The 21,876-nt window shown below is 42.6% G+C and overlaps 1 protein-coding gene across 2 annotated transcripts in view; it reads left to right on the forward strand.

The window, feature by feature from the left end:
• Nucleotides 1-2,091: 2,091 nt before the first annotated feature.
• The window catches only part of Ddx19b (DEAD-box helicase 19B), a 25,091-nt gene continuing 5,306 nt past the window's right edge, over nucleotides 2,092-21,876 (forward strand). Inside the window, exons 1-9 of one of the 2 annotated variants that reach the window (XM_008822979.2) lie at nucleotides 2,092-2,259; nucleotides 8,911-8,959; nucleotides 10,543-10,596; nucleotides 12,036-12,171; nucleotides 12,455-12,547; nucleotides 15,007-15,109; nucleotides 17,314-17,428; nucleotides 19,831-20,008; nucleotides 20,362-20,599. In XM_008822979.2, coding sequence (XP_008821201.1) covers nucleotides 2,203-2,259; nucleotides 8,911-8,959; nucleotides 10,543-10,596; nucleotides 12,036-12,171; nucleotides 12,455-12,547; nucleotides 15,007-15,109; nucleotides 17,314-17,428; nucleotides 19,831-20,008; nucleotides 20,362-20,599 — 1,023 coding nt within the window. In that variant the 5' untranslated portion in view covers nucleotides 2,092-2,202. The remainder of the gene's footprint in view (nucleotides 2,260-8,910; nucleotides 8,960-10,542; nucleotides 10,597-12,035; nucleotides 12,172-12,454; nucleotides 12,548-15,006; nucleotides 15,110-17,313; nucleotides 17,429-19,830; nucleotides 20,009-20,361; nucleotides 20,600-21,876) is intronic. The other variant, XM_029558594.1, reaches the window with a different exon arrangement.

A 21,876-nucleotide genomic window follows, 5' to 3' on the forward strand; every position in this document is an offset into this window, starting at 1 on the left:
AACTCATGGTAATAATCTCAGTGGTGTGTGTGTGTGTGTTTATTTTTTTTATTTTTGAAGCAGAGTCTCCCTGTAGCCCCAGCTGTCCTGGAACTCACTATGTAGACCAGGCTGGACTTGAACTCACAGAGATCCTCCTGCCTCTGCCTCCCAAGTGCTGGGACTACATGCCCGGCACGTTATTTATATCTGGTCATACTCATCCTGGTACCTGTCATATCTTCCTCTCATCCACAGAAGCCTAGGTATTTGGTATATATTATTCCCTTCCTTGTTTGTCTGAAGTGCAATTTTTTTTTGTTTTGTTTTTTTGAGACAGGGTCTCCTTGTAGTCCCAGCTGGCCTTGAACTCACTGAAATCTGCCTGCCTTTGCCTCCTGAATGCAGGGATTAAAGTTGTGTGCCACCATGCCCTGCTTTTTTTTTTTTTTTAGATTGAGGCCAACCTGTAGCCTCAATCTCCTGAAGTACAATTTTTTTGTTTGGATCATTTATTTCATTTATTTTTTTATAACCTGTCTCAAAAAAAAAAAGGAAAATGAACATATGGAAAAGAATTTAAGGGAATAAAATGAATTAAAAATGAAGTCTTGCTGGGCGTGGTGGCGCATGCCTTTAATCCCAGCACTCGGGAGGCAGAGGCAGGCAGATCCTCGTAAGTTCAAGGCCAGCCTGGTCTACATAGTGAGTTCCAGGACAGCTGGGGATACAGGGAGACTGTGTCTCAAAAAAACCAAACCAAACCAAACCAAAACAAAACAAAAAAAAGAAGTCTTAGAAGAGATGGCTCAGCGGTTAAGAGCACTGGCTGCTCTTGCAGAGGACCCAGGTTCAATTCCCAGCACTCACATGGTGGCTAACAACCATCTTTAACTCCAAGTTCAGCAACTCAAATGCCCTCTTTTATCCTCTTCAGGCATTGCACAACAGGGGCACACTTACATACATGCAGGCAATATACTCGTACACATGAAATACTTTGTGTGTGTGTGTGTGTTCTTGAGACAGGATCTCCCTGTAGTCCCAGCTGGCCTGGAACTTGCTATGTAGACCAGGTTGGCCTTGAACTCACAGAGATCCATTGCCTCCCCAGTGCTGGGATTAAAGGTGTGAGCTACCACACCCAGCCTGCCTTTTTTTTTTTTTTTAGGTCTTTTTGACAGGGTCTCCCTGTAGCCCCAGCTGTCCTGGAACTCACTGTGTAGACCAGGCTGGCCTTGAACTCACAGAGATCCACCTGCCTCTGCCTCTTAAGTGCTGGGATTAAAGGCGTAGGCCACCACACCTGGCTGCCTTTCTTTTTTACACATCATCATCTACCCACCATTGCTTTAGATTAATTTGTCGTCGTGGAATATTTATGTTTTCTTAAGGTCTAGGAAAATGCCCAACTTCTTTCTAGGGAGAAAAGCCTGTTTGATCCTGGTTAGAGGAAAACATGTATCTTAGTTCATACACAGTTTATCTTCTCCAAAATCCAAAGATATTTCCACCTTTTAAAAAACTTACCAAAACAAAATAAATTAAAATTCTGCCAACGGTACAATCTTTATACAGGAGAGCTGGGCTTCTAACCCAGGCACAGATGACTCCAAAAGTCATTAAGCTGCTCTTGCCAGTTTCCCCCATGAAACTGTATCTGTTCAGTTGAACTTGCTCTGATGCTCTACCAGGAACACTTTTCCCTGGCACCGTCTTTCAGTGTTTGCAGAGCTCAAATATAAGCACCTAGCCCTTTGTCTCACGGGCTGTCTGCCAATAAGAATATATACTGGCTTGAGCTCAGCTAAAAGGCTGGGATGCTTAGACGCGGCATTTGAAGTAATCCACCTATAAACTTTGCTTGCTTTTTGTGTCCTGACTGTAATGGTTTTAACACAGTCCATATGAACGTCTTCTTTGCCTACGGTGGGCGGGAATGACTTTGGTCTTGGCTGGAGAGCGGGTTCACCTATCTAGCTTGGGGTAAGCGGGCGCCCGTAGGGAGGAGGGAACCTCTCGGCGACGCTGTCTGTCCAATCGCTCGGATGCCGGGCTGGCGCGGACTCCAACGTCACTGCAGTGCGCGGCTTCCGGTTCTCAGCTGCGAATGACCGCCCCCCGCCCCCACCCCTCCGAGCCCGGCCGCTCGGCGACCCAGTGGAGACCGTGGTCGCGCCTACCGGGCGGGCGCCTGACAGTGCGGTCCGCGCGCTCGCGACCATGGCCACCGACTCGTGGGCCCTGGCGGTGGACGAGCAGGAAGCCGCGGCTGAGTCGGTGAGTCGTCGGCCGCCGGAGGATGGGGGCCAGCGCTGGTCAGGGTCTTGGTCCCTGGGAAGGACATTCCGTAGGTGATCGGTGCGGCGGGGAGGACCGGGGCACGACGGCCTTCCGAGTGGTGTAAACGCAGTTGGGTGCCCGGTTCCCCACGGTGCCCAGTCACTTGCCTGAGGTCCTGGAATCAGGGCTGGTGCAGATTGCACTCACAGTCCGGGATCAAAATCCTGTAGCCTTCAGATCCTGAGCTGCTTGGGCTCAGGGAACAAGTCTTAACTCCTATGCGAATGCCTCCCCCACCCTGCTCATTGATGGTGAATGATTGACGGTCATTAAAAACGCTCCGGATTGGCTTAACTCTTGTTTCTAAGCCTGCTACATAGTACATAGTACATAGTAAGCAAGATATGAGTTAAACAGTACTGTATAGAATTAATTTCTCCTAAGCATCCTGAGTTCTGGTAGAGCTGTGAGCCTACCTCTCTTCATATTTCTGTGGATTTCCCAATAATAAGAACCTTATCTAGTTTTTTAACTTTAAAGAGTAAAGGGTTTCAGCCGGGCTTGGTCCTGCATTACCTGGAATCTCAACACCTGGAGGCTGAGACAGGATTGCTTCAAGTTCAAAGCCATCCTGGGCTACACAGTGAGATCTTGCTACAAAAAACCCCAGACTAACAAAAAATAAAGATTTGGGGGCTAGAAGTTAAGAGCACTGGCTGTTCTTGGAGAGGATCCAGGTTCAAATCCTAGCACCCACATGGCAGCTAACAACCATCCATAACTCTAATTCTAGAGGATCTGCCACCGTTTTATGACCTCTGTGGGCACTACATAACAGGTGCAATTACATACATGCAGGCAATATACTCATACATGTAAAGTAAAGATAATTTTTAAGCCGGGTGTTGAGGCACATTCCTTGACTCTCAGCACTGCAGAGGTAGAGGCAGGTGGATCACTGTGAGTTCAAGGCTAAGCCTGGTCTACATAGTGAATTTCAGACCAGCTGGGGCTACAGGGAGACCCTGTCTCAAAACAACAACAACAACAAAATAATAATAATTATCTAAAAAGTAAAGATTTATTTTAGCTCAAAACATAATTTTATATGTAAAGTTACGAATGCACAGAATTTAAAGAGAAATAGTTGTTTTTGGTTGTTTTGTGAGCGTGTGTGTGTGTGTGTGTGTGTGTGTGTGTGCACTTGCATGTGCTCACACAGGCAAGTGAATGGGTTAGGGGAAGATACTTTGTTTTCTTTTTTTTTAATATTATTATTTTTATTTTATGTGTATTTGTGTATTGCCTGCATGTAGGTAAGTGCACCCATGTCATACAATGCCCGCAGAGGTCAGAAGAGGCTTTCGGATCCCCTGGGACTGGAGTTATGGACAGTTGCTAGCTGCCATGTGGGTGCTGGGATTCAAACTGGGTCTTTTGCAAGAACAACCAGTGTTCTTAATCGCTGAGCCATCTCTTCAGCCTGTTTTCTTTTTTGAGGTGGGCCTTTCTACGTATCTCAGGCTGAGCTGGAACTCAGTCCTTCTGCCTCAGCCTCCTGAGTGCTGGTGTCACAGGCCTGCACGTCTGTACCCTGATCAAGAAATATTTTTTAAATTAATTTTTTAGGTTAGTCTACAAAATGATGGGCTTCACCATACATTTTTGTGCTTGTCATTAGACTTTCTGTTTCCTGTGACCGACCCTCAGGCCTGTCTTCTAGCTAGTTCTCTTTCTTCACCCAGGCAGTCTTTCCTCCTGCTTTTCTACTGCACGTATTCCATTACCCTCTCCTATTTTCCACCTCTCTCAAGATCTCTTCCTCTTCTCCCATGATCCTCGTTCTAGTTTTGTGACCTACAAACACACATAAATACCCACATTAATTTTACATCTAGGTTCTACATATGAGAGAAAACATTTGTCTTTCTGGGTCTGGCTTATTTTATTTAACATAATGATTTTCAGTTACACCTATTTTCCTGCAAATAGCATGATTTCATTTTTCTTTTTTTTTATTGTATTTTTATTTTATGTGTACAAGTGTATTGCCTGCATGTATGTGAGTGCACCCGTGTCAGCAATGCCACAGAGGTCAGAAGAGGGCTTCGGATTCCCCTGGAACTGGAGTTAAGGATGGTTCATAGCCGCCATGTGGGTGCTGGGAATTGAAACCAGGTTCTCTGCAAGAGCAGTCAGTGCTCTTAACTGCTGAGCCATCTCTCCAGCCCCCATTTTTCTTTCTTTCTTTTTTTTTTTTTTAAAATGATTTCCTTTTTTTAATGGCTGCATAAAATTCCACTGTGTATATATGCCACATTTATTTTATCCACTCATCTGTTGATGGACAGCTGGGCTACTTCTGTTTTCTGACTATAGTGATAGTGCAGCTGTGGACCTGGATATGCAGATATCTCAGTGGTACTGGAGTCCTTCATCCTTTGGGTATACCAAGAGTGGTATAGCTGGGTCAGCTTTCAAGGCACTTCTTGGTGGCTGCACAAGGTTACATCCCCAGTAACAATAAAGAGTTTCTTTTTCCCCAAATATTTGTCAGTTATTTGTTGTCATTTGTTTTCTTGATAGTCAATCTGACTGGTAGTGAGTTGGAATTTTTTTTGGGGGGGGGTCTTTTTGAGACAGGGTCTCCCTGGAACTCAATATGTAGACCAGGCTGGCCTCAGTCTGCTCGATTCTGCCTCCCGGTGTTGGGATTCAAGGTGTGACCACCATAGCCAGCAGTGAGATGGAATATTAAAGCACTTTTAATTTGCATTTCTGGGGGCTGGAGTTCCAGGTGATCCAATGCCCTGTCTGGCCTCTGAGGGCATTGCACATACATAATTGCACTTACATACATGCAAGTAAAACCCTCATATGCATACACATAAAACAAAAATTAAATAAATTTTAATTTGCATTTCCTTGATGTCTAAGGATGTTGAGCACATTTTATTGGCCATTTGTATTTCTTCTTTTTAAGAAATAGTTTACTTTTGTTCATCAGTGTATTGCCTGCTTGTATTTATGTGCACTTGTGTAGTGCAGTGCCCACAAAGGTCAGAAGAGATCATCAAATTTTCCTGGAACTGGAACTATAGATGGTTGTTAGCCACCATGTGGGTGCTGGGAATTGAACCTGGATCTTCTGCAAAAGTAGCCGGTGCACTTAGCCACTGAGCCCCTCTTTTCTTCAGCCCCTCTTCATTTTTTGGACAGGGTCTCTAGTTCATTTTAGCCTTGAACTTATAAGTTAGGATGATTGGTACTTCTCACCTCTGAGCATCCTGTTTCCACCTCCTAAGTGCTGGGATTACCAGTCTGCACAGTCATGCACAGTTTATACAGTGCTGGGAATGGAACCCAGGTTTTCATACATACTAGGCAAGCACTCTACCAACTGAGTTATATCTCAGCTCCATCTGTGTTTATTGAATTGTCTATTGAGTTCATTAGCTCCTTTATATATTGTATGATTTGTTTTTTTTAATATTTTATTTTTATTTGGTATGTATGAGTGTATTGCCTACATGTATATAAGTGCACCTGTGTCATTCAGTGCCCTCAGAGGGCTTTGGACCCCCTGGAACTGGAGTTACGGACAGTTGTTAGTTGCTACGTGGGTGCTGGGAATTGAACCCAGGTCCTCTGCAACAGCAATCAGTGCTCTTAACTGCTGAGCCATCTCCAGCTGGATTTGGGGGTTTGATGTTTAATTTTTGCAGTTCTTTTCAAAAATAAAACGTTTTATTGATTGCATATAATTTTAGCTATATTAACATATAAACGTGAGGAATTAGTAAGAAATGACTGTATTTTACCAAGATTAGTCTAAGTTGTACAAGCATGTTCCATGAAAATTAAAATTTAAGCCCTGCACAGATATTATAGATCTACTTTCAGATAATCTGGAAATTATCAGTTAAGCTTACAGTAAGACAGGATAGTCAGTCCCAGCCATGGACTGCAGTAAGTAGAAATATCATATCTGTTCCAGCAGATATTCCCTTTTTGTTGTACAGACTCCTTCCAATAATTTTACTTATATGATATCCAAAATTTGCCATTTTTATCCATAAGAGTTTTCCTTTTGGAAAACTGTAAAGGCATGAGACAACAGCGCAGTGCTCCTCTGGACTCTCTACTTGGGCTTTTCATTTTTGCTTAAAGCCCCAATGTACAATTTTTTTTTTTTTTTTTTTTTTTGGTCTTTTTGAGACAGGGATTCCCTGTAGCCCCAGCTGTCCTGGAAGGCTGGCCTTGGCCTTGAACTCACAGAGATCCGCCTGCCTCTGCTTCCCAAGTGCTGGGACTAAAGGCGTGCACCACCACACCCAGCCCCAATGCACAATTTAAAGGATATCATTCCCACATGATACTCAGGTAAGCATTTATTAGCACAGATAGGAAATGGAAAATTGTTTGAGCAGTGATTTGGGGTGGGGGGCAGATCACAGAAATAAATTGTTGCTGTAGAAAAACAAAAACATTCACTTTTGTGTTTTGTAGCTGATGAGATTGAAGAATCCCATTCAAATCTCTTATCTCTGTCCACAACGTTCAGACTGAGCACTTCCAAAGAAGCCTACCTTTGCTTTCCTTTTTTATCAGCTCATCGGTTTCTCTGAAACTTCCGGGATCAATTAGACATACAGTGTCCGACTGTTACTGTAGTCGTCACTACAGCCTTTGTCATTGTGTTCAGCTGTTCTTTCAGCTGGAACTTACTATGTAGTGTGAGCCACCATGCAGAGCTCCCATTTTTCATTATAATGTTGTCATTTTAATTGAGCGTTTCTTGTTTATATTATTAATGCATAAATATTTTCCTGATCAGATTTTTTTAAAATTACATTTATCTGGGTGTTTATCCCAGGGTGTGTTTAAACATCAAGCACAATATTCTCTCTCTCTCTCTCTCTCTCTCTCTCTCTCTCTCTCTCTCTCTCTCTCTGTCTTTTTGAGACAGGGTCTCCCTATAGCCCCAGCTGTCTCTGTAGACCAGACTAGCCTCTATGTCATAGGGATCCGCCTGCTTCTGCCTCCCCAGCTGTCCTGGTAGTTATATAGACCAGGCTGGCCTCAAGCTCAAAAAAATCCGCCTGCCTCTGCCTCCCAAGTGCTGGGATTAAAGGCATGTGCCACCATACCCAGCCAATTCTTTCTCTCTCAAACCCTCAGTCCCATTCAAACTGGACTGGTCAGCCCTGGGTTTATTTTAGAATGTGGAGGGGAAGCATCAGATTTGCTTTCAGCCTCATTCAGGGGATTTCTTCTTCCGTTTCTCTTGTGTTGAATATACTTTCTTTTTCTTATTTTATTTTATTTTATTTGCCTTTTTGAAGCAGGGTCTCCCTGTAGCCCCAGCTGTCCTGGAACTCACTGTGTAGAACCAGGCTGGCTTTGAACTCACAGAGATCCGCCTGCCTCTGCCTCCCAAGTGCTGGGACTACAGGTGTGTGCCACCACGCCCAGCTTCCTTATTTTATTTTTATGTTTATGAGTGCTTTCCCTACATGTATGTAAGTACACCGTATGCATGCAGGTCATTGGATCCCTCGGAACTGGAGTTTTGGATGGTTGTTAGCTGCCATGTAGGTGCTGGGAACTGAACCTGGTCCTCTGCAAGAGCCCCGTCCCTTTTGGGAGGTGGGTTTGGCTCCACTTAATACTTTATGATTAGTATAACTGCTTTGTACTAAATACAAATGGAAATAGCCCCTACCATTAAAATACTGTCTCACCAGGCATCTTACCAGGTGTGGTGGCACATGTCTGTAATCCCAGCACTCAGGAGGCGGAGGCAGGTGAATCTTTTGAGTTTGAGTCGAGCCTGGTCTTTGTATCAAGTTATAGACCAGCCAGAGCTACATAAGGAGATCCTGTTTCAGAAAGAAAGAAAGATACACATACACTGTCATAGAGGAATGTAAACTATGCCAGGATATCTCTAAATTTATAGTATCTTGACAAGGTCCTAATAGTTTTCTTGAAGATTTTCTCTGATCTGTTTCTTCCTTTCTAGCTCCACTTTAGCCTGTTGGGTAATTTTGGTTACATATGGTACCAAAATGCTCCAAGCTGTTCACAGTTAAAATATCAGACACCTAGCACAGAGCAGCTTGAATGTGATGAGAGGCTGTGTGGTAGCTGTGGTGATCTGGCTGAAGTGTACCAGCAGCATAACTAAGTCCTATTCCAAATGCTTTGCCTGGTAATCCTTCCTTCCTATTTGCTGTCTAACGTAGGAGTCCATCTTTCCAGTCTCTACATCTCTTTTTCTTTTCAAACATGAGAAAATGACAACTCTGATGATATCCCACTGAGAAAGTTTACTTTGTAATGAAAGCATTAACCAAACTTATAAGTTATAATTCTATCTAGAAATTGTAATTAGAAAATGTGAATTTGGGGCTGCTGTGTGGTCATTTTTCTTCTGCTGTATTTATGGGAAATTTTGTTATTCTTTCAAATGTTTAGAAGCAAAAGGAACCCGGCAGAATAGCCTAGTAAGTCATTTCTACTGACTGTGCTAGTGACTAGGTCTTGAGAGTAGCTCTCTCCTATTTCATTAGGGAGGCTGTTGATTCAAAACCTTGTCAGCGATTTTCTTGACACTTTCCATTCCCCCCCACATTCTCCATTTAGTTGAGCAACTTGCATCTTAAGGAAGAGAAAATCAGACCAGATGCCAATGGTGAGTAACTAAAGCTAGTTTGAAAACAAATGTGATTTTGTTTAGCATTTCTGTTTTGGTGTAACAACTGCTGGGAAAATATTCCATTTTATTAGACAAAAGACTAGTAGATACTGGTATTTGTTTGATTTGGATATTGGTGAACTAGATTGTCTAACCAAAGTATGTTTGCTACAAGAACAAGAATATTTAACTGGCTTATAAATACTAAACTTATTACTCACAGAGGACTATGTGGCCAAAGATTATTTCTTATTCTTTTTAAAAGACTGTATTTCATTTTGTGGTGAGATGGATAAAGTTTGAGCAACTTGTTGGTTGCCATATTATAAATACCCTGAATTTATATATGTTAAAAAAAATCTAAGGTGGAGGAGTAGGGGTTTACTTTAATGGTAAAGTGCTTGCCTAGCATGTATAAAGCCCTGGGTTCCTCTCCAGTACCACAAACAAAAGAGAGAGAGAGAGAGAGAGAGAGAGAGAGAGAGAGAGAGAGAGAGAGAGAGAGACTCCACCTGTCCATTTCCTCAGCCTCAGGAGAATCAGCAGGAGTGGATAACTTTAACATTTACCTCACACCGAATTCCATTAAAATTTTGTATATATTTCAGTTGGGCATGGTGGCATACACCTTTAAACCTAGCACTTGGGTGGTAGAGGCAGGTGGATCTTTGTGAGTTCGAGGCCAGCCTGGTCTACATAGTGAGTTCCAGGACACCTGGGGCTACAGGGAGACCCTGTCTCAAAAAGACCAAAAAAAATTTTTTTTGTATATATTTTTACATAAATACAGCATTGTTTGACTATTTTTTTTAACATTTTATTTTTTATTTTTATTTTATGTGCATGTGTGTATTGCCTGCATGAAGGTAAGTACACCTGTGTCATGCAATGCCCACGGCGGACAGAAGAGGCTGCTGGATCTCCTGGAACTGGTGTTACAGACAGTTGTTAGCTGCCATGTGGGTGCTGGGATTTGAACCCAGGTCTTCTGCAAGAACAACCAGTGTTCTTAACAACTGAGCCATCTGTCCAGCCCCCGTTTGACTATTAATAATTTATATACATGGAATTGTTATGACATTGTGAGTTGCAGAGATAATATGTTGAGCATCAAGATGCTTTCTAATCAGTGCTATTGTAGTCATCCCTCCATAGTATTTCAGAAATATTGATGCTATGAGAGAACTACTTAGTGGATTTTTAAATAGGGTGAGGGAAGGCTGGGTGTGGTGGCTCATACCTTTAATTCCAGCAGTTGGGAGGCAGATGGCTGGAGGATCTCTGTGAGTTCAAGGCCAGCCTGATCTATATAGTGAGTTCTAGTACAGCTGGGGCTACAGGGGAAACCCTGTCTCAAGAAAGACCAAAAATAAATAAATAGGGTGAGGGAACCTGGAATAGGAACTGAATGTAAGTACTGTTTCTAAACCTTATTCAGGGAGAATAAAATGTTATTAGCAATGACTTGGTTTCTTCATTTATTTTTTTGTAGGAATTTGGGAATTTGTAGAATTTGAATTGTCTCAGTTGCTGGGTGTGGGATAAGATTTTGAATAACTTCTGTTCTGTGTCTGCTCAAGGTGCTGTTGTTAAGACCAATGCTAATGCAGAGAAAACAGATGATGAGGAAAAAGGTAACACAGCCTTAAAGCTATGTAAATGAGGGTCTGCATTCTAGGAAAATGGGTTAATTAGGCTCTATTCATTTATTTATTGAGGTTTTTAGAAAACATGGATTTGTTTTTATTTATGTATATGTGTGTGTGCCTCTGTGAGTTTGTGTGCATGCAAAGACCAGAGGGCATAAGATTCCTGGACCTGGAGTTACAGATGTTTTTGAGCTACCTGATGGGTGTGCTGGAAACCAAACCCAGGTCCTCTGTAAGGGTAGCAAGTACTCTTAACCACTGAGCCATCTCTCCAGCTTCTGAGGTTCTTTGAGACTGAGTCTTGCTGTTTAACTCTTGCTAGTGTGGAACTAGGTTGAGTGTAGGCTAGGTTGGCTTCAAACTTCAATCTTCTTTCCTCTGTCTCCTGAGTGTAAGGATTACTCAAGCCACCACATTGAGCTTGAGACTTCGCGCGCGTGAGTGCATGCATGCGTACGTGTGTGTGTGTGTGTGTGTATGTGTGTGTGTGTGTGTGAGTGAGTGTGAGTGTGTACTTACATGCGGATGTCAGGGCTTGACATTAACTATCTTTTTCAGTTACTCTTCACCTTCTTTTGAGACAGGGTCTCATTGAAGCAGGAGTTCATGAATTCTGCTAGACTGGCTGGCCAGCATGCCCTAGGGATCCTCCTGTTTCCATCTCCCTAGCATGTGGCTTCATTGTTTTTTGTTTGTTTGTTTGTTTGTTTTTGTTTTTTTTTTTTTTGCCTTTTTGAGACAGGGTCTCCCTGTAGCCCCAGCTGGCCTGGAACTTACTATGTAGACCAGGCTGGCCATGAACTCACAAAGAACTGCTTGCCTCTACCTCCCAAGTGCTGGGGTTAAAGGCTGTGAGCCACACACACCAGCGAGGCTTCATTGTTATACCAGCTTGGTTTGATATTAATAGTTGTTACTCTGCTACAATTAAAAGTTGAATTTATTCAATATGTAAAAGAATTCTAATGGTTTACATTTTAGAGAAATTTTCCATTTTAATTATATTTAAAAATCAAAACTAATGTACCTTGAATACCTATGCATTCACGGACTTTTTATTTTACTTAATATTATTTATGTATTTTGTCTTTTTGAGACAGGTCTCTCTGTAGCCTGAAGCTCAAATATGGAGACTAGGCTGGCCTCTATCTCCTGAGATCAGCCTGCCTCTGCCTCTCAAGTGCTAGGAATAAAGGTGTGCACCACCACACCTGGCCCTTACTTTAATTTTTACGTGTATGAGTATTTTGCTTGCATGTAAGTGCATCATGTGCATGCAGTGTCCGTAGAGGCCATTAGAGGGAGTTGGATCCCCTGGAATTAGAGTTACAGATGATTGATAGATGCCTGTGGGTACCAAAAGAACAGCCATCTCTCCAGCCCCCAGGGACTTTTAAAAAAATCCTTGCTCTCTTTCTTCACAGAGGACAGAGCTGCTCAGTCTTTACTCAACAAACTGATCAGAAGCAACCTTGTGGATACCACAAACCAAGTGGAAGTCCTGCAGCGGGATCCAAACTCCCCCCTATACTCAGTGAAGTCTTTTGAAGAGCTTCACCTGTGAGTGTTTGTTTACTTTCTACATTTAGACAGAATCATAGACCTATATATTCACATACAGGGGAACATTACCTATATGAAGTAATGAGTATGCTTAGCTGCTTTGGGTTGCTATAGAAATTGTTGAGGTAATCTGTAAAAGTTTCAGTTGCACTCACACATTGTGTTCAATGATTACAGTTTGTGACAAGCTAGGTAGAGCAGTGAAAAAGAGAAAAAAGCTCCCAGATACTTTGCTGTGTTCCTCAGTCTAAGTGACTTTCATTTTTAATGGTTTTTCTAGGAAACCACAGCTTCTCCAGGGAGTCTATGCCATGGGTTTCAACCGTCCTTCTAAAATACAAGAGAATGCATTGCCTTTGATGCTTGCTGAACCGTATGTAACTTGATACAGTCCTATTTCATCTGTAATTTCCTATTTAAAAAACAATTTAATTTAAAGCCAGGAATGGTTACTCATGCCTGTAATCTTAGATACTCAGGAAGCTAAGGCAGGAGGATAAAAAGTTCAGGGTCTACTTGACCTGCAAAGTAAATTCAAGGCCAGCCTGGGCAATTTAAAAAACATTGTATACCAGCTATTTGTCTATGACTTTTTAAAAGCTTATTTATTTATTTTTACTTGTTTGTTTGTTTGTTTTAGACAGGGTCTCCTTGTAGCCCTAGGTGGCCTGGAACTTGATTTGTAAACCAGGCTGACCTTGATCTCAGAAGATCTACCTGTCTCTGTCTCCTGAGTGCAGGATTTAAAGTGTGTACCTCCATACCTGGCTTATTTTAATTTTTATGTGTATGAGTGTTTTGTCTGCATGTATGTAAGTGCACCTGTGTCATGCAGTGCCCTTGGAGGCCAGAAGAGGGCATTGGATCCTCTGGAACTGGAGCTTTGGACAATTGTTAGCCACCATGTGGATGGTAACATCCCAGGCCCTCTGCAAGAGCAGCCAGTGCTCTTAACTGATGAGCCATCTTTCTAGCTTATGACTTTTTAAAAGGCTTTTACTACATTTTTGTGTATGTCTATGTGTGTGTGCACACATGCACATATGGAGGTCAGAGGACAAATAAGGGAGTTGGTTTTCTCTTACCATTTGATTCCCAGGAAATCAAATTCAGGTTGTCAAGCTTGGCAGCAAGCACCTTTACCTGCTGAGCCATCTCACCAACCCCCAATTATAATTTCCCCTCAACATATTCTTATGAAAAGTTTAAGACATTTGGTGAATTTCAAGGAATTTTTTTGTGAAATACCCATATACCTATCACCTATTACTAGCTTTTTATTTTGCTTTTCACCCATGACTTTTTTTAAAAATATGTGTGTCTGAGTGAGTGTATGCTACATGTGTGCTTGAGAAGAAGGAGTTGGATTCCCTAAAGCTGGAGTTACAGGTGGTTGTAAGCTGTCCAACATAGGTGCTGGGAACCAAGGAGTGACTGAGTCAGCTCTCCAGCCCTGATGACTTTGAACTTTTGATCCTCCTGCCTTTGCCTCCCAAGTGCTGGGATTACAGGCATGTGCCACCATGCCCAGTTTGTGAAGTTCTGGGGATCAAACCAAGGGCTTCCTGCATGCCAGGCAAACACTTTACCAACTAAACTGTATCCCCTACTCCTCAAATTTCTTCTTCTTTCTTTCTTTCTTTCTTTCTTTCTTTCTTTCTTTCTTTCTTTCTTTCTTTCTTTCTTCCTTTCTTTCCTTTCTTTCCTTTCTTTCATCCATCTTTCTTTCTTTCTTTCTTTCTTTCTTTCTTTCTTTCTTCCTTTCTTCCTTTCTTCCTTTCTTCCTTTCTTTCCTTTCTTTCCTTTCTTTCATCTTTCTTTCTTTCTTTCTTTCTTTCTTTCTTTCTTTCTTTCTTTCTTTCTTTCTTTCTTTCTTTCTTTCTTTCTTTTTTTGAGACAGGGTCTCACTATGTAGCCCTAGCTGACCTGGAGTTCTCTATGTAGACCAGAGACTGGCTTTGAACTTAGAGATCCACATTCCTCTGCCTCTGCCTTTTGAGTACTGGGATTCAAGTATGCACCATCACACCTAGGACCAAATTTCTTAATTCCACCTGTGATGAGACACTTCTCTGGCCTTTACTTTTAGCTTGTCAAGCTTTGACTACTCCTTAATAACATGTTACCTGGGTATAATTGTTCCATGAAGAGTATAGCCAGTAGAGAAACCCTAACATGGGAACATGGCTGGCATGTTGTTAGAGCAATATTGGGACCATTGTAGTGGTTTGAGATGGGGGAGGCAGGGAGACGTAATTGGAGATGTAAGCTGAGAGATACCTAAGAGGCCACTAGGACCTTATAGGCCACTAAAAGGTCTGAATAAGGGGGCTGGAGAGATAGTTCAGTTGGTAAAGTGCTTGCCATGAAAACATGAAGACCTGAATTCAGTTCCCAAGGATGCATATAGAAAGCTGGGCACAACAGTTGTCCTTACCTACAGTCTTGGTTTTGAAGAAGCAAAGACTGGAGGATTCCTGGGGGTTCCTGGTTGGCTAGTCAAATCAGAGAGTTCTGGTTTCAGTGAGAGGTGTGGAAGTGATTGAGGAAGATGCCTGATGTTGACTTCTGCATCCCGCACGTGTGTGTACTCATATACACACATGCACACACAACACACACATAAAAGAGTCTGAATGAAATAAGGATTGACAGCATGTTTGAACATAGAAGTGACTTGAGCTTACTCACAGTGTATTAAAATCACTGGCTGTTTAGAGTATAAATAGACATGGAGTGCTTCAATCCCACCATGAAATCTCCCTGTAGTGCTCTGTGTTGTGAAGCTATTATTTCTGGTGAAGCTCCTAAATAGTTTCTTTTCTTGTGCAGCCCACAGAACTTAATTGCACAGTCTCAGTCTGGTACTGGTAAAACAGCTGCCTTTGTGTTGGCCATGCTCAGCCAAGTAGAACCTGCAAACAGATATCCCCAGGTAAGGACTTTGGGAACTTGGGGTCTCTACTAACATGTACTAAAAGGGGAATACCATTTGCTGGATTAGAAGCCCAGCTGTGGCTGGGTGTGGTTTTTCACACCTGGAATCCTAGTACTTGGTAGTCAGAGGAAGGAGGGTTGCTATGAGTTCAAGGCAGCCTGGGCTATGTAGTGAGTTCCAGGCTGGCTTGGGCTACAGTGTGTGACTCTGTCTTTTTTTAAAATCTTTTTGAAACAGGATTATTTCAAAAAGTCATGCCCGGCAGGGTGTGGTGGCTCACACCTTCAGACCCAGCACTTGGGAGGCAGAAGCAGGTGGATCTGTGTGAGTTCAAGGCCAGTCTGGTCTACATAGTGAGTTCCAGGCCAGCTGGGGCTACAGGGAGACCCTGTCTCAAAAAGAAAAAAAAAAAAAGTCACGCCCAGCGTGACTCTGTCTTAAAAGAAACAAACCAAGCAATTTCATTACTTTTTATTTATTATTATTATTATTATTATTATTATTATTATTGTCTTTTTGAGACAGGGTCTCCCTGTAGCCCCAGCTGGCCTCGAACTCACAGAGAGCTGCCTGCCTGTGCTTCCTAAATGCTGGAATTAAAGGCATGCACTACTATGCCCGGCTTATTATTTTATTTTATTTATTTATTTATTTTTGTTTGTTTTAGAGGTACAGTCTCCCTGTAGCCACAGCTAACCTGGAACTACATATGTAGACCAGGTTGACCTCTATTGGCCAGACTCTTCTTCCCAAGTGCTGGGATTAAAGATGCTTACCACTTACCACTCTTTCGGCTTTTTTTTTTTTTGGAGACAGTCTCACTACGTAGCACTGGCTGGTCTGCAACTCATTATATAGAGCAGACTGGCCTTGAAGTCACAGAGATTCACCTGAGTCTGCCTACCCAGTGCTGGGGTTACAGGCATGAAGCACCACACCTGGCTCTATTTTTTACATAAACCAGAACTGAAGTTGAACACAAATAAAATAGTATGGCTAATCTTTCAGTGTAACAAGAATCTTATTCCATTTTTCACAAACGTGTAAGTTCTGTAATAATGCCAGCAGGCTTGACTCTTACTTGTAGGAGTAAAACTCTTATTTCTAACTCTGATAGGTTAGAAAGTTCTGACAACTGCCCAGCATGGTGATACATATCTATAGTCCCAGAATTTGATAGGCTGAGGCAGGATGATCTTGAATTTGAGGCTAGCCTGGGCTATATAGTGAGCTTGAGGCCAGCCTGGGTTAAGTAGCAAGACTTTATCTCAAAGAACAAGGAATTAAAAGAGGAAGAAAAGGCAAAGAATAGAAACTGAGTAAGTGAAAAGGAGATTAAACTAGAGTTGCAATTTTAGAACTTTGCTATGACTATTAATCTTGATCTTCAGCTTGATGGGATATAGAATCAACTAGGAGGGGCTAAAGAGATGGCTCAGTGGTTAAGAGCACTGGCTGCTTTTGTACAGGATTTAGGTTCAATTCCCAGCACTCACATGGAGGCTAACAGCCATCCATGACTCCAATTCCAGGGGATTCAGAACCCTCTTCCAACCTCTGAGGGCATTACATGCACAGGTACACTTACATATATGCAGGCAAACATGCAGGCAAAACACTCATTCACATAAAAGTAACATTTTAAAAAATTAGACTCACGTAGGAGACTTTTGACAAGTGTGTAAGGGCATTTCCAGGTAGGTATAGCTGAAAAGGGAAACCTCACCATGAATGTGGGTGACGTCACTGTTGGCCAGGGTCCCTGACTGAATAAAAAGGAAAAAAAGGAGATAGCATTTGTCTTTCTCTGTTTCCTGACTGCACAGACAGTGTGACCATCCACTTCATATGATGGCAGTCATCACTTCTGAATCATGATAGACTATCCCCTCAAAATAAATAAGCCTTTCCTTCCTGAAGTTTCAGGTATTTGTTACAAGAACAGCAAAAATCAAATGTACCTAATACAGTTGTTCACTGGTGGGTCTTCATTCATGCTCCAGTGGCTAGCAGCTATTTCCCAGTGTCTTTACCTAACTAGAGTCTAACTCCTAGTAAGTCCAGTTTATGAAAAATGAAATGGTATACACTGCATGTATTCCTTCCTTCAGCCTCATGTTGAGGAGTAGGTTCCGATGGGAATTCTCCTTGGCCCAAGAGATTTTGTCATGATCTCTGATTCTACATTCTTTCTCTGCCAGTGTCTGTGCCTGTCCCCAACTTATGAGCTCGCTCTTCAAACAGGAAAGGTGATAGAACAGATGGGCAAATTTTACCCTGAACTGAAGCTAGCTTATGCTGTTCGAGGCAACAAATGTGAGTATAAGTGTGTGAGTCTAAAGCATTAGCCCAATAATTTATTTTAATTTTGAACAATTTCAAAACATACCCAGGAGTCACAATATAGTACAGTGAACATGTGTGTGCTCTCTACCCAAAGTATAACTTAAAATATTGACATTTTGCCTTTTTTTCATTTTCCTTTTTTGGTCTTTTTGAGACAGGGTCTCCCTGTAGCCCCAGCTGGCCTGGAACTCAATATGTAGACCAAACTGGCCTTATTCTCACAGAAATCCCAAACACTAAGACATTTTCTTTTTTTCCCCTTTTTTTTTGTTTTGTGTGTAGGTGTATGTTTGTACACATGTACACTTAAAGGGCAGAAGGCAGGTTTTGTTCCTTATGAACTGTCCACCTTGTTTTTTGAGATTTCTCACTGGGATAGAAATCACTAATTAGGTTAGTGTGGCCAGGAAGCTCTAGGGCTCTCTTCTCACCAGCATAGGAATTACAAGTGTACACCACCACACTCAGCATTTTCCCATGAGTTAAGGAGATGAGACTGACCACTTGACTGACTGAGCTATCTCCCCAAGTCCCCCTCCTCAGCATGTTCTATTTTATTGCATTTATTTTTGCACATTAGTATTTTGCCTGCATATATGTGAATGTACCAAGTGTGTGCCTGGTGCCCACGGAGACCAGAAGATGGTATTGGATCCCTTGGAACTGGAGTTAAAAATAGGTATTAGCATGTGGGTTTTCTGGATGAGCAGTAAGTGCTCTTAACCACTAAGCTGTCTCTCTGATCCCCAATTTATTATCATTGTTATTATCTTTTTTTCTTTTTTTTCCCGTCTTTTTGAGATGGTCTCCCTATAGCCCCAGCTGACCTGGAACTCACCAGGCTGGCCTTGAACTCACAGAGCTCCACCTGCCCTTGCCTTTGGATGCTGAGATTAAAGCCATGTGCCACCATGCCCGGCCCATTATTATTATAATTATTATTATTATTACTACTACAATTGTGTATATGATATGTGTGTACACACAGAACACAGAGCACTTGAGGAGGTCACATGACAACTTTCATGCACTGGTTCTTTCCTACTATGTGTTATAGGGGGATTGAACTTAGGTCATGTGGCTTGTGCAGCAAGTGCTTTTACCTGCTCAGCCACCTTACACAGGACCCCCAGCATGTTTTCTAAGACAGACCATTTGTCTTTCTGATTATAAAACTCTTTAGGATACCCCCCTTTTTTTTTTCTCTTTTGTTATTGTTGTTTTGAGGCAGGGTCTTACTATGTATCCCTGATTGACTTGGAACTTGCTGTATAAATCAGACTGACCTTGAACTCACAGAGATCTGCCTGACTCTGCTTCCTGAATACTGGGATCAAAGGCATATGACACTATGCCCAGATAAACCCTGTTTTTTACTTGGGTAGGAATAGATAAAGAAAACTAAATTGTTTATTTGAGACAGAATGAGCCCAGGCTGGTCTTGAATCCAAGTTCCTCTTCCTTAGCCTCCTAAATACCAGGATTGTAGATGGATAGTAGATGCCAGGATAGCTGAGGGGGCAAAGTGCATTAGGAAATTAGGAACCTTGAGAAATCTACTGGGAAGGAAGTATAATCCTGGTCTAGGCAAAATGATATTGGCAGAGGGAAAAACAAAGATAATCGGGTACTTGAAAGAGATGTGGATGATTGTAGAGAATGATGAGGATACCACTGAAGGCCCAGTTAAGTGCAGTGAGATAGAATATAGTTCAGGGCTAGTACATGATAAAAGTTCAGTCCCCAGTGACATTTCCCCCAAAGAATAGCAGAATACTATTGAAGATACTTTTGTGTTCTCATTGTTTATGTTCGTTTTTCTTTTTTTTAAGTTTTGATTTTTTTTTTTTTATGTGTATGAGTGAATTGTCTGCATATGTGTAGTATACCCCTGTCATGCGATGCCCTTGGAGGTCAGAAGACAGAGTAGGAGCCCCAGGAACTGGAGTTACAGACAGTTGTTAGCCGACATGTAGGCACAAGTAATCTAATCTGGGTCTTCTGCAAGAGCAGCCAGTGTTCTTAACTGCTGAGCCATCTTTCCAGCTTCTTAAGTTTTGATTTTTGAGGCAGTGTCTTACTATATAAGCTTACTGACTTGAACTCAAAACTCAAGATCATCCTGCTTCAGCCTCCCAAGTACTGAATTGTCAGCATGTACTATCACAACTCCTTTTTTTTTTTTTCGGAGCTGAGGACCAAACCCAGGGTCTGTTTTAACTATATATCCATTAGATACTACCTCATCCTTCCTTAAAATAGTGCTGCCAGAAAAATCATTAGCATTAAGTACATGATAGCTATAGGCTATCTCAGAGTGGAGAGCTGGCTTTGCCTTTGAAATACCCACAAAAAACATGTCATCTCCACAGTGGAAAGAGGTCAGAAGATCGGCGAGCAGATTGTCATTGGCACCCCTGGGACCGTCCTGGACTGGTGCTCCAAGCTCAAGTTCATTGATCCCAAGAAGATCAAGGTGTTTGTTCTGGATGAGGCCGACGTGATGATAGCTACTCAGGGCCATCAAGACCAGAGCATCCGCATCCAGAGGTAGGAACTGGAGCCATGAGGCTGACGTGATGATAGCTACTCAGGGCTGTCAGGAGGAGCTTGCAGAGACTCCTCTTGCTTGTGTGGGCTCTTTCCTCCGCTGTGTGCAGCAGCGTTTGTCTGATGGGCCATTTCCACAGTAGCACTCACCAGACTCCTGGCCTGGGTTGAGAAGGGACACCTGGGACCCTCAGCCCAGTGCCAGCCTGGGTCTGCTCCTCTTCCTCTTTGGAATGCTCTGCACCCCACAGCCTGCTGGGGCTGTAGTCCATCCAGACTAGGGAAGCTGAGCTTACTGTGTTCCTGGTGAAAGCCTGGGAGTCCTGCAAAGCGCCTGGGGCCTCCGCTTGCAGGATGCTGCCCAGGAACTGCCAGATGCTGCTTTTCTCTGCCACCTTTGAAGACTCGGTATGGAAGTTTGCCCAGAAAGTGGTTCCAGACCCCAACATTATCAAACTGAAGCGTGAGGAGGAGACGTTGGACACCATCAAGCAGTATTACGTCCTTTGCAATAACAGAGAGGAGAAGTTCCAGGCCCTGTGCAACCTGTATGGGGCCATCACCATCGCTCAAGCCATGATCTTCTGCCATGTGAGTAGCTGCTGAGGTGGCATGGTCACCCTGGCCCTTCCTGCTATTCATAACAGTAGGATATCTCAGAGAAGAGAGCCCCACAGAAATCTTACTTCCAAGGAGGAAAGTGGGCAGGTCAGTGAGTAGTCCATCATTGGCAGCTTTCAGGTAACCATCTCCTCCCCTGGGCTAAAGAGGACCAATCTCTGGGCTAAAGACCCATCCCCCATTCTAATCTACTTACAAAAAAAAATTGTAACTACACCTGGAGAGATGGCTTAGTGGTTAAGAGTACTGGCTGCTCTTGGAGAGACCCCAGATTTAGTTCCCTGCACACAAATTCTAGCCATCATGGGCATTGCATACATGTGGTATACTTTTTTGTCTTTTTGAGACAGGGTCTCCCTGTAGCCACAGCTGGCCTGGAACTCACTAAGCCTCAATCTCATAGCGATCCACCTACCTCTGTTTCCTGAGTGCTAGAATCAAAGGTGTGTACCACCACACCCGGCAAAATTAAAATTTTTTTTTTAAATATTTTTTTATGTGTATGTATGTACTGCCTGCATGTAGGTAAGTGCACCCATGTCGTGCAGTGCCCTCAGAGGTCAGAAGAGGCTGTTGGATCCCCTGGGACTGAGGTTACAGACAGTTGTTAGCTGCCTTGTGGGTGCTGGGATTCAAACTCAGGTCTTCTGCAAGAACAGCCAGTGTTCTTAACCGCTGAGCCATCTCTCCAGCCCCCTAAAATATTTTTAAATTAAAAAAAATTATGTGTATAAGTGTTTTACCTGCATATATGTAATTGTACCACATGTATGCAATGCCCATAGATTCTAGAAGAGGGCATCAGATTCCCTGAAACTGGAGTTACAGAGGACTGTTAGCCAACATGGTGGTAGGAACCAAACCCCACTGCCTTTAATCACAGAGCTGTTTCTCTATCACCTTAAATTTAAAAAAAAATTAGTATGAATATGTAGGATGTGGTTGTTGGTGTCAGTGGATAACTGACAGGTTTGATTCCCTGGAACTCACATGGTAAAACTCCCACTGGTTGTCCTGACCTCCACTCATCCACTGTGGCATATGTGAAATGTGGCATGCATGCATGTGCACATACAAACAATATTTTTAAAAAATAATTTTAAAAAATTTAAGGGGCTGGAGAGATGGCTCAGCAGTTAAGAGCACTGACTGCTCTTGCAGAAGATCCAGGTTCTCTTAAGGTTCAGATAGCCTTGCCCCCTCACCAACAGGATCCCAAGGACTTCTCATGCTCCTGAGAAAAGGGA

Source organism: Nannospalax galili, unplaced genomic scaffold, assembly GCF_000622305.1.
Source record: "Nannospalax galili isolate Female #2095 unplaced genomic scaffold, S.galili_v1.0 scaffold568, whole genome shotgun sequence".
Classification (NCBI taxonomy): Eukaryota; Metazoa; Chordata; class Mammalia; order Rodentia; family Spalacidae; genus Nannospalax; species Nannospalax galili.